This window comes from Drosophila biarmipes, chromosome 3R, assembly GCF_025231255.1.
Source record: "Drosophila biarmipes strain raj3 chromosome 3R, RU_DBia_V1.1, whole genome shotgun sequence".
NCBI classification, from domain to species: Eukaryota; Metazoa; Arthropoda; class Insecta; order Diptera; family Drosophilidae; genus Drosophila; species Drosophila biarmipes.
The window spans coordinates 8776346-8789133 of record NC_066616.1 but is presented as its reverse complement, the minus strand read 5'-3'; the positions used below and the strand labels follow the sequence as shown (position 1 = coordinate 8789133).

At 43.0% G+C, this 12788-nt stretch overlaps 1 protein-coding gene across 1 annotated transcript; it reads right to left on the bottom strand.

Annotated features, from left to right (window-relative positions):
• Positions 1–7134: 7134 nt before the first annotated feature.
• On the bottom strand, positions 7135–9194 carry LOC108031339 (uncharacterized). The gene is made up of 7 exons (XM_017104603.1): positions 8820–9194; positions 8291–8714; positions 8067–8221; positions 7897–8005; positions 7616–7839; positions 7441–7558; positions 7135–7385 (listed from the first exon to the last, which is right to left on the bottom strand). Exons 1-7 carry the CDS (start codon positions 9192–9194, stop codon positions 7135–7137), a joined length of 1656 nt encoding a protein of 551 aa, XP_016960092.1.
• Positions 9195–12788: the final 3594 nt, after the last annotated feature.

Below are 12788 nucleotides of genomic sequence, written 5' to 3'. Positions count from 1 at the left end.
GTCATCATCACCTGAGGAAGCTGGAGGAGAATATGAAGGAGGGCACCCAGTTGGGAGGAGGAAGAGGGCTCCATACTCTAGGGCTCGCTGACTAACTAAGTGGAGGCCACAGCCATGGACTGGTGGACTCGGAATCGGGCTAGAGCTGCAGCTACAGGTAATGTGCCTCCAGCGAATTGAGCCGGGGCTGTGGTAGTCGTTGCACTGCGGGCACTATGATGCATTTCGTAGATTTTTTAATTGAAAAAACATGTTTTACGAGCGTCGCTAACCACGACAACGATGACTACAGCTACACCACCAGAAACAACTCAAGGCGCAGCAGATGACGCTGTCGTTTGTTAAGATTTGCGCACTTTTTCATCCCGGCCTGCAGTCCCCCAGCTAACAAGTTGAATTTAAGTACGTCAGCGAGTACGGAACAAAACACAGAGACCCGAGATCCCAACACAGAACTCTGAACATGGCATAGAACAAACGGCTTACGTAATGAGACCCGGAGCCATAGGTAAAGCCCTTTATTCTGGAATGCCTCATGCACTCAGAGCTTTGAACGACCATATTAACAGAACAGTCAGCATTGGAAGTGGAATAAATTTAAGGTTTCCTTTGTCGATATTCACCAAGGTCGTGACAGACCCAACACAAAGAAATCAAGCTAATTAGCTATGAATTATTTTTAGAAATTATAGTTAGCAATTTTTAATGATACTCAAGATCTGTCGCTAAAGCGGTTCCATTCTGACGGATTTGTGAAAGCAAAATATAAGTAACACTTATGTGAGTTATCTAATATCTAAAAAATAAATATCTTAATTTAAAATATCCTAATAATTAAATATTAATCTTCCATTTAAAACATTCCTTACATATTAAATGTTATATATAAATATAGATTATTCAAGTGACTATTCAAATTAAAGCCTTTAACTTACAAAAATATATATGTATGATCTTTTTTAAATGGTATCCTGTCTTAAAACCACGAGGGAACCTTTGGACCTTTGTAAAACTAACATTCCAGAACAGGAATACTTTACTACTACTTTAACTTAACCACCACTATTCTAATTACAATTAAATGCAGATTAACGTCGCCTGTTTGATACGAGTAAGCACTTGCATTTGGCTTAACCATAAATATACTCCGCTGTCCAAGTGTGTCAACAACCGTTTAACCCCGAGCATAACCCGGCTGCCTGACTGACTTATCAAATCTGCAAGTTAATTGCCAATTCTTAATTAGTGGCCTTAAGCAGCGACGTTGCATAATCTGCAGAATGCAATTGCAACTAAGTGCAAGGCAACAAGCGGAAAATTGAACCTTTGCCAGAGCGTGGCGCGGACAGGCTAAATCCGCACAGGAATTAAATAAAAGTGCGGCAATTAAACGCAACTTGGTCGGCGTTAATCGCAGCGCCGTTGCTGTGAGAAATGCCAGGTGAAAAACGCCGCACGCATCTCCCCAGCGAATTGAGACGGAGATGGAGTCGGAGACGGAGACTCTCAGATGGAGATGGAGACAGAGCCTCCGAGATGGAGGCTACGACTGTGACACTTGGATCTTGGATGGCCGGCGAATGGCAGAAGATGAGGCGATTAGGCCGAGAGTCAGGTCTGCACGCTGAAAAAATACCCACCAAGTTGGTTACAGAACTAGTGAGAATTTGTAATTGTTCATTAAAGATACTTAACCCATTGTAACCCCAAATAAAAAATATTAAAAACTGTCTATTAGGTTAGTATCTTATAATATGTCATATTTTAGTTTTCAAAATACCAATATAAAAATGTGTATGCTTAATATACTGATAAAAGATAATTTAAAATTGTGTTTTTATTCAGTAGAAATATAATTTTAAGGTAGAAGAAACTTTAATTTTCAATCAATAAAACCCACAATCTTGTTTTAATATTCTGATAATCAATATAAGATTTGTTGGCTATTCCAGAGGATATTTCTGTGATTTTCCTCAGTGTAAGTCCCAAGTTGATGGTGAATCGGGGAAGAAAGAAAGTTTGGCTGTGTGACCCGGCTACTGAGCCGTTGAGAAATGCACGCAGCGCCGGGAGAAGGCGAAACAGAGAGAGATTTGTGGGGAGAATGTGGCAATGCAAAGTAAGAGCCATAACTGAATGCAAAAATCAGGCAAATGGTAATAAAAATTAAAAATGCCGAGAGTGGAAAGCTGTTGCATTTTCCTGCCGTCTGCCTTTTTCGCGCTGCCTGTGTGTGTAACTAACGGATAAGCCTTGGAAATTGACGCTGACAAGGCTTGGCCAAAGTGGCCAACGTTGCGTATGCTTAATCTGCCTATTTACATCGTTGCCTCCTCGTTCATTCTCTTTTTGGCTTTTCATTTTTTATTTCTCGTGTGCGTGCAACTGTTGCCATGCTGTGACTATCATTAATTTTTCATACTCATAATCATCATCTAGTCAGCGCCGCGCTGAGTTTTCCTCTTATTTTTCGGTGTCAAAATGTTGTTTCTTCTTTCACATTTTTCACGCGATTTATGCACAGTCTGCCCTGGCCTCCTGTTCTTCTCTCGCCGAAGTAAACCCATTTAGTTTCCATCTCCTGGACTCTAGGAGCCCCTTGTTATCTGCCGTCGAATGTTTTACATGCAACATATTCTCCAAAATGGGTAGCCGCAAATTTGGGAAGGCTCCTTTTTTGGGTGGGTGTTGATGTTTTGATAAATGCGCCATGAAAGTTGCGAGATGGGATTCCGGGGATAGGTCAATTCTGTACTTTAGGAGACTCAGTTGAAGGTCTTTACAAAATAATGATTAAACTATGAGTTAGTGTAAGTGTTTAGAATTAAATGTGATATTTTGGGGATGGGTCAACTCTGTATTTTAGGAGACTCCGTTGAAGGTCTTTACAAAGTACTGATTAAACTTTGAGTTAATATAAGTGTTTAGAATTGAATGAGACATTTTGTTCTTAAAAACTGTTGCTTTAAAACTTTACTTGTGATTTAAAATGTATGTAAGCTATAAAATTATTTTGAGCACTCATTTGTTATTCTATATGTAAAATCTGTAACCTCTAGTATTATTTTCAATTAAAGTTTCTCATTATAATCGGTAGTTATCTTATGAAACACCCCCAACAAAACACCTAACACCCACTTATTTTAAATCGAAATATTTTAATTAAAGTAAAGTTTTTTCGAAAAGTGAAACTGAAAAGCCTCTCATGTGCCAATTTCCATTGTAAGTTGACCGGCAGCAAGCACTTAGCGTTTTTACACATGTAACTAACTGGAGGGGCGGGATGTGCTAAAAGTGCGGCAATAAAATCGCATGGCGGAGTGGAAAAGAGCCCAGGTCTGGACCGATTCGTCGTTGAGTCGAACAAAATCGTTAAATTAGTAGAAAATAGTGTGAAAAACGACGTGCACTCGCATGAGGCGTGGGGTGGGGAGTGGAATCTGTTAGGTAAAAGAAACTTTAAATGGCAATGGGATGGATTTCGGACGGCTGAATGCTTGGACGCTTGTACTACACAACCGAAGACAGTTTAATTACGGCGTGAAGTTGCGCACCGAGTCCGTCGCTTAACCCTCTTTGGCCCCCTGTCCTAAAATTTAAACAAAAAATAAAACCCTACCCCTCCATCGGCTGGTTACGTTTCATAGGCTTTTGTGCGATTTGTTTTCTGCGCATCGAGATGAGATTTTAATGCAAGCGTGAATCATAAAATGCTCACTTGATGTGTTGGTGTCACTTCGGTTACTACCTTCCTTTATTTTTAACAAACTTAGAGACTGGGCGAGTCTTCCAAGCCTGAAGCCCCGAAAGCGTAAGCCTGAGTGGGTGACCATATAATAATGCATGGCGAATCTCGCCCAAGTTGATTGTCGCTTTGCCTTCGCCCTGTGGGTCAGGGGTCAAGTGTTTGCTGTTTGGGCACTGGCTTTCGGTCCCGCTTAAAATCAGAGTTGGGTGGGGTCATCCAAGTTGAGCGGTTGCATTAGATCTACCAGGTTAGTTTCAGTTAACCAGTTCTACGCTTCAGAAAAAGTTTTAAAAATTGAGAGGCAGGTTTTATGGTCACAAAGCTACCAGAACTTACAGAAGAAGTTACCAAGAAATATTCTTTCAAAAGTAAGCCCCACAATGACTTCACAAAATGGTTGCTAAGTATATAACCATCGATTGATTAATTAAGCTTCTCAATGGATCAAGAATCCCCCTCGTCCGATGCAAGAAAAAGAGAAATCAAAGAACCCAGATTGTCAGATGGACATCCCATTAATTCAGCATTGACTAATTACCTTAGGTTACGACAAGCCTGGCAACATTTTACGACCCCAAGGAGATCTGCAGCATTCAGAAAGACTCCTGGCGAACTCCAAAAGGACCTCATGCCGTTTACACGATCGTTAAAGCCGAGCTCCACTGGCCAAATGATCAACTGTCTGGTGGGTTAATAAATAAATGGCGGACGAGGGGAAGGAATGGCCGGCTCATTAGATAGACTCCCAGCGATAAGAAGGAGTTGGAGTCCGGTTGATCGCTTTATTCAAGTGGTTGTTGGCGCATGCCGATGGCATTTTCCCCATCGATAACTCCGCAATTAACGAACTCAAGCGGTGGTCGCGGACCAAGAGCCATTTAATAAAGTTAGCATTTGTATAATGTCTTGTCAAAAATTTATTGGCATTTTTGCCAATATTTTGTCGGTTCAATCTACCAATCTTCGCGGTGTCCCACTCTCCGTATTGATCTGTTCCGCGATGGCGATGGCGATTTCGAATGTGATTGGGATCTCCGGCATGCCAACTCGAATGCCTTGAATGGAGTGGACTTTTGCATGGGGACTCCTGTTGCTGCAGTCTTCTCCTCCTTCGAGGGGAGTTGGCAATTAAAACACCGATTCGGGGGATCTCTGGCTGTCTCTTTGGTCCGTGATCGGCTGGGATTAAAGCTGGATAGTTTTCACCTTTTGTCTCATTCCGAATTGATTAAATTATGCAAATACCGGCGGCCTGCTCAAATAAAAAACAAAAATTGCAACTGTGACAAAAGGCGTTGCCATGCACGCTCGCCTGCATTTCCCTGTGGTTCCCACACCCCAACGAATAAAGACAAGACCCGGCCAAAAAGCAAACCAAACCTCAAAAATGAATTTCAGTTTCCTAATTTCCATCAAACGGCGCTTTTTGTTTTTCGCTTTGCCATGGCAAAAAAGATTCTCATGTTGTCTTTGACTCGATGTCGTCTTGGTTGTCGACGTCCTCGTCGTCCACATCCACATCCACATCCAACTCCACATCGTCATAGTCACAGTCATCGCTGGATTGATGTTGTTTTTGTCGGCGGCGTCGGTGGATTTTCAATTTCTAATGTAGTGCACGTTACGCCCTGAAGGGATTTTTATTTTATACCATTTTTTCCTGGCTTTACGGTTTTATTTATTTATGCTAGCGTTGCTGGGCTCCGCAGGTACAGTGGTTTTTCATTGATTGAGTGGGTTATAATCCCTAATAATTATTACAAATTGTAGAGTTAGCAAATACAATTTATAAACAACCTTTTCGAGTGAATTGTAATAATATTAATAATTAATGCACCCATTTTTTTACCTTTCCAAAGTGATTAATACAGTGGCGTAAGTCTCAGAGTGACATAAGTCAAAAAATGAGTTAAATATGCAGAATTAATATTTGTGTAACAGTCTACGTTCCGATAAAATTGCATCATTCTATATTTAATACTCACAGTAAAAGTTTGATCACTTTTCTGGAAGCCATATGTATGGACTTTGATTTGTGGCACTGATCTATATATTGTTCTATATATTTTATATTATACAATATTTTTTCTTGATTTTGGAACTCCCCATTTACAATATTCTCCACCACAGTGCCACATAAAGTGGTTGAAGGTACCCCAAAACGTCATTTGATGACAAACTTCAAAACTTGTGCATGCAATATGCCATTTTTTTCGTCGGCCTCGTCTTCTTCTTTTTTCTATTGTTGGCCGAGAAGTAATTTTTGTTGTCGTTTTCATGATTGCTTTGGTCTAGTTGTTGTGGTAGTGGTACGTTGCTGGTGGTGCTGCACACTTCTAGTCATCACCATGTCAGCGAAGGCTTCGAGAGTTCAGCCCGAATCCAAACAATCAAAATGATATGCAAATATATGTAAGAGTACCGCTACGAAAAAGGCGTGGGTTAATTGTGACTTTATCATGCGGCAGCGCGGCAAACGAATCGCGCAGCCAAGGGAAAATCGCAATCGAAAGGAAAAAATCAAATTTATTACAAATTTAAGCATAGAGACCGCGAATCGAGCGAGCGGCGACGATGGCGATGGCGATGCGGCGAGTTATAGATTTCGTCATAGTATCTTTCGCATTCGTATCTTTTTGGCCCCGGCGAGACGTGAAAATTTGAAATAAACCTGTCAACGAACACCAACGCCAATCGACGACTGCAAGATCGGATCGGGTCCCTTGCGACGGTGTGTGAACTACGAACCCGCGGACCGCCCAGTCGGAGGGTGGGCGGCGCCAAAACTAAGCCACCAAATCGCTTCGAATCACATAAAACACATTAACACGGGGGCAGCATTGGGAACGGAAACTGTCGTTCCCATAAGGCACCGCGCAGTTCCAATCCCGAGTTGCCTGCTCAAATGCCCTGCAGTTGACCAAAGCGTGCTAAATTCCACCGTGCACTGGGAAAAATCATTGCGATTTTGATTTATGTTATCCTATCTATTAGACAAGTTAAAGCAACTACTGTAAGAAATGGGAATTGAAGTTTGCATGAAGACTACTTTAAGCTTCAATTGATTTTAAGGAAGGATATTTGGCTAAAGATATAGCATTCTCTGACCTTTTTTGCAGTTTTTTTCTTGTTAATTTTTAGAAATAATTAAGATTATTTGATCTCTAATTTTTTATTAAACCTACTGGTTTCTTTACTCAAAATGAAGGAGTAGCTACATTTCAGGTACCTCTTATAAATGGGCAAATAAATGTGTTACTTCACATTTCATATCGTTTTCCCAGTGTATCTATGCCAAAACAACGGTAAAGTCGAGTCCAATCCAAAGTCAGCGGAACATATGCATCTTGTGAACCAGTGATCGACATGCGGCTCCCCGAGGGACCCTAGGCACACAGTTCCTGCCTGTAGAGCAGTCGAAAGCCGCGACCCACATACTCGGCGTCGGTGCGGAAGGGCAGGATGATGGGACCCGCCGCCGTGTCCCTCACAGTGGCGTGCATGGTGAAATCGTCGCTTTCCCGGCCATCATTGAACCGCTCCCCGCAAAGCGGCTCCGAGTTTATGGCTATGAAGTCGTCCGGACAGTTGAAGATCCCAGCTCCCGCCTGGCCATCGGAAATCAGATCGTTTTCAGCTTTGAAAACATAGAAAAAATTAAATATCTAAATATTAAGATTGGATACTCATACCTTCATCTTTGTTGATGATCTGAAAGTCGGGCTGATCGCCACCCAGTTGTTCAGTGTTATAAGCCACACTGCACACATTCTTCAAGCGGGCCAGGCATATGGCATAGTTTAAGTTGTTCTAGATCAAAGTAACCTCATAAACGAATAAGTTAATATATAAAGCCTTTGAGCTTACAATATAGGTAGCTTCTCGGTTGTCCACAATTGAACCATCTGTATCGTAGTTGAAAGACTTTATAAGACCCTCCGCTTCGGGGAAATATTGCAGGCAATTATTGGGAGCCAGGTCATTCTCCACCTGAGTGACCTTTATATTAAAGGAACGTCCTCCTCCCGAGACCTTCATGAAAACCGAAAGATACACTTTGCCCTCGTTCGAGTCACCAACGTGGATATAGACTGTAATGATAGATTTGTATCTTTAAAATATGTTCCATTAAATGTAAAGCCACTCACTATGCTGTCCCGTGTTGATGCCACACAGAATGGGTATCTGGAAATTGGTATTGTGCCCCGAGACTATAAACTGATCGTCTATGCAATCACCATTGCTGGGACGACTTAGCTGGGGATCATCGAAAATCAATTAGGCTAAGGACTGCGCACATGCGATTAGGTACTCCCACCTCGAACATCTGAAAATCCAGTCTCAGCTGCTGCACGCCCTGCTTCACGTTGATTATCAGCACGCATATCATCATCTCCCGCACCGCATTCGGATAGTTGGGACTCTCGAAGTAGAGGATCTGCTGGCTGGTGACATCGCCACATCCATTGACGACTGCAAGTGAAAGATGTTAGATCTTAGATCTCGGATAACGCGCAAATCGATCGGTGGACTTTCACTCACACACACAGCAGACGCCCACGCCCTCGGCACAGCTCTCGGTGGGAATCCCCCCGAGGCTCTTGCACTCGAACTCGTGATAGCAGACGCCCTCCATGCTCCGGATGTCGCCCATGGACACACTGCACTTGGTATTGGGGAACTTGATCACCTCGAACAGGCTGAGGAAGCCCTTGCCCTTCGAGCGCGGTGCATTGGGTTGCTTGAGGATAAGGTTCGCCTCTATGGGCGAGCCGAAGAGGATGTTCTTCAGGGTCTGGTGGGGCTGCATAATCGAGGTCTTGGTGCTAGATGGCGGCGTGGGAGGCGGCGATGGCGGCCTCATCGAGGGTTTCTTACTCGGCCTGGGACTGGGCATCATTCCTGGCGAGTTACTCGGAGTGGGCATCATCATCATGGAGTCCGTGGCTGGTGGGGGAGAAGGTGCCTATAAAGGGGGATTGGTAAGTGAGTCACATGAAACTACTCCACTTTTTCTAACACTGCTACTGTTTAGTTTCTCATAGATTTTAATAATCTGTATACGTGGTACCTCTGTGGGTGCCATGGTCGTACGCATGGGTATCTCTTGTTCCTCCGCGGGCGCTGTGGGAGCTGGTTCAGGTGGCGGAGTCGCGGGAGTCGGCATGGGCATGGGCATAGGTTCCTCCATCCCGCCATCCTCGCCCTGCTGCTGGGCCAGCTTGTGGAGGTGGAAGCCCGGCTGATATCGCATGGTGTACTGGAACCCAATGCCCTCCATCTCCATGCCACCGGGACGCGAGGAGGAATGCGAGTGGCCACGCCTGCTCCTGCGCAGATCGCCCATTGTCACAAAGTCGGAGGCGTTGTTCCCATCGGCCACGCCCACATAATAGAGCGTCAAAACGAAAGCGCTTATCAACGCATCGGAACGCCTTGACAACATTATTAACGGAAATTCGCGCGGCGACTGTTGCAGATGTTGCACTTGCAGCTAAAATTGCTGCTGCTGTCGCATGTTGCGGCTGCTGCTGCTGCTGCTCGTGTTGCATCTTTCTTTGGCTTTATTAGAGCATTAATTGTCGCCTTTCCAGCATTTTCAACCTTCACTTTTGCAGCAACAATCAAACAACAAGTCACGCTACTCTGATTGCACTTGTGATGTAGCAGCTGCTGATGTTGCTGTTGCTGCTGTGAGCGGAGTTGCTGTGGGTAACAGGGTAAATGTTATGTGAGGTATTCCAGTGAGCTCTTTGGGAATTTGTGTTAATTTTAAATGAGAAATTAAGTGCGCAGAGTGCTGAGCGCCATAAAACAGTATGGAAAAAAACACTTGCGAAATGCACACTTCATTAGCAGTCGGAGATTTGTGAAATCCAGCTAAATGCTGACGAGAATATCGGATTGCGGCAACGATCTATAAATTAAGATAGTCGATGCCGGGCCATCATTGAAAGTCGGCTAAGACTTTTATAATTAATAATTCCCAACGACAGCCGGAGCAATCACCAATCGATTATGCAAATGGGGTCGATGATGTCTCATATTTGCAAACACGGAATGCTTCGAAATTGAAACCGATTTAATTGCGACGCGCTGCGAAAACCGAAAGCATTTAGCAGCTTTTTATGCACACGTTCGAGTGCATCAGCATCTCATCTCAACTTAATGATCATCATCATCGTTGCAAGATCATGGGATGATCGGAGTGCTCTCAGAGCCACATGCATCATGCACAACAAGGTTAAAAATTGTTAATTGCTGCTGCGACGAACGTCAAACGCCAGCCACACTGCAATTGGTATTATTATGCACCGCAGCAACAAAAGTTGCGAGTTGCCAGTTGCTGGTTACTAGCAACTCCCATTTGGCGTTGGCGTCTCCGGCTGCTGGCAAAAAATAACTATAAATAATTGCGCACTTGACAAATAAAGCTGTGCGGCCGGGCTGTGGAAAATATGATGAGCCAGTCGGTGGAAAAAGATTTAAATGTCTTTTTTCGCTGAATGCAGATACATTCGAGAGACGCGACAATGCGGGCGTTTAGTTTTAAAGATTATCATTATGAGCGGTTAGTTTTAATGAGCGGGTGAGGCTGGTCGAGGGGCGTATTTGGAATTCCGTGATTGATGCTCAGCGGAGTCGAAATGAATTTGCAATTAATCATGATCGGGGCTACGGCTTCCATTTATTTAGCATACAGTGCAATCAATTATTGGTATGCCGATGCTTGAGCAAGCACGGTTTATTGTTTTTAGAGTAATCGTCGTTCTAGATATACTGAAGGACTGAGAAATCGATTTACGGTGAATGTGTTATATAACTATTAAAAGATTTTAGAGGCCTAATGATAATTGTAACGTTAAATAAATTTGAAATATCATCATGTTATTTTTGTAATATTTTTTAAAATCTTTGCCCGTTGTTTGAAGTATTTTTGATTATTGCTTAGAATGCACAAGATCATGACCACTTTCCATGCCCGTGAGCCCGGTAAACTTCACCTGTTTGCCTAGCACTCCAGCTTCTGCTACATCTCCGACTTAAGATCCACCTCCATCCACACATCCACCCATCAACATCAGAGAAGTCTGCCCCGCAGTCTGCTTGGACCACAAAACAAACCAGAGCTAGGAAAGGCGAAGACCAAAGCGAACCCAACCCAATCAAACCACACGTACAGACAATTCCCGTCCATTAATTGAATCAAATCGAACGTTACGCATGCGCCATGGCGAAATGACAAAGGGAGCCGCCAGCACCGCCACCGCACCACCGAAACCACTGGGAAAACCACTGGAGGAGGCTCACACATGCAGATGATGACGACGACGATGGCGGTGGTGGTGGATCTCCCTGTCTAGGGTCTCCTCCATACCCACCTCCCAAGCCTTGTGTACACAATATTGTTATAGCTATTACTTCATGTTATGTTATGTTTCTGTATGCCGGGCAAAGTGGAAATCGCAGTTGGAGCGAAGCTTCTAAAACTTCTGAAAAGCAGACGGAAGGGCTGGGAGCTAAGTGGAGGTGGAGCAAGGCAGGAGTGGCGACCAAATCAAGCTGCCCAGCCAGCACGAGTAGTGGGTAAAGCCCACTTAATTGACGTTTAGTGGACACTCGAATGCAAATGCTACAACGGCTAAAAAGTTCTAAAGGATACACTGAGAAAGAATGTTGCTGGAAAAAATGGTAATATAATAAGAATTATTATGAAGCCTAAGATGAGATTAGAGTTCTTTAAAGAATAGCTCTCTTTCAATTCTTTACAGAAATATAGAAATAAAAGTAATCTCTGTTTATACAAAGCAAATAAATTGCTTAATTGATATCAGCTAAGGATGCTTTTAAACTGATTTTATAATGATATATTGATATAATGTTAAATTTAGTTAGTTGTATGTCAGTTATTCACTTACGAATGCTCAACTGAACGTCAATTAGCACAAATCAATTTTTACAATCTAGTCCTTACTTTTTTTAACGGTTACAATAATTTAACAATACTGACTAAACATCTTTGAAGTTTTATAAAAAAGGATTTTATTTTCTCTTAAGTAAAAATTACATAACAATTCTTTTTGAACCCATTTTGTAGCTCCCCGGCTTGTTAATATAAACCAATTGATTGTGTGTTTTTGATGCAATTATAGTAAACATATAATAATTAAATATATTCCAGTGCATCGATTGGCAGCAGCGAGTGTCTGCCCGGTGGAAGCTGCGTGGATTTGGCGGTCGCGATTCTCATCAGTGCTATAAGTAGTTTTGCTTTTCGAGCTCGATGCAGAAGTCTGTGACTGCGGCCACATTCTAATGCCCAGGCCCCCCATCCCAGCCCCACCCCAAGCCCAATCGCCGCCCAATGATGACGTTGATAATGAGCATGTTGCCCAGTTGCCATTCCTGCTCATGATTTCCGAAGATGCGACTGCAGCAGAGGTAGCCGCAGAAGTAGCTAAAGCCAGACATCATTACAATATAATTGATGGGTTATAGCCGGCTAACGGTACGGCCAAAATGTTTCCTTTTTTACTCACTCGAGTATTTTTTGGATGCCTTCGAAGTCATGTGGAAGCCAGTTTTCGGTTTGCGAATTATCATTGTTCCGCGTGACAGCTGAGAAGTTGTGCGTATGGGCTTAAAGTATGAATATGGAAAATGGTTATAGTGCCGCCAAATCGGGCGCGTAATGTGAGCGGTTGACATAGAAAACTACTTAGGATTGGGTGGCAAAGAGAGAACTGGTAGGACCTGGATGAAAGCTTCATGGGACGTCGGCCACGGGAGGTCAATAAAATAAATATTTATGGGAAAAGCTTATCCCATATAACCAGTTCTCTGGAACAGGTGGCAATGAATAAAATCTCTCATCTTAATTCGAATGTTTATTGGAGCCCATTGCTCCATTGTTATAAAAAAATCAAGTGGATTTCGGATATTTTCTTGCTTAAATATTCGTATCTGTTTTTGTTTCACCCGTTAAAATGGCTTCATGTCCTCCAAGTAAGTTTTCTTTTATATAGTTCTGGTCCCAACC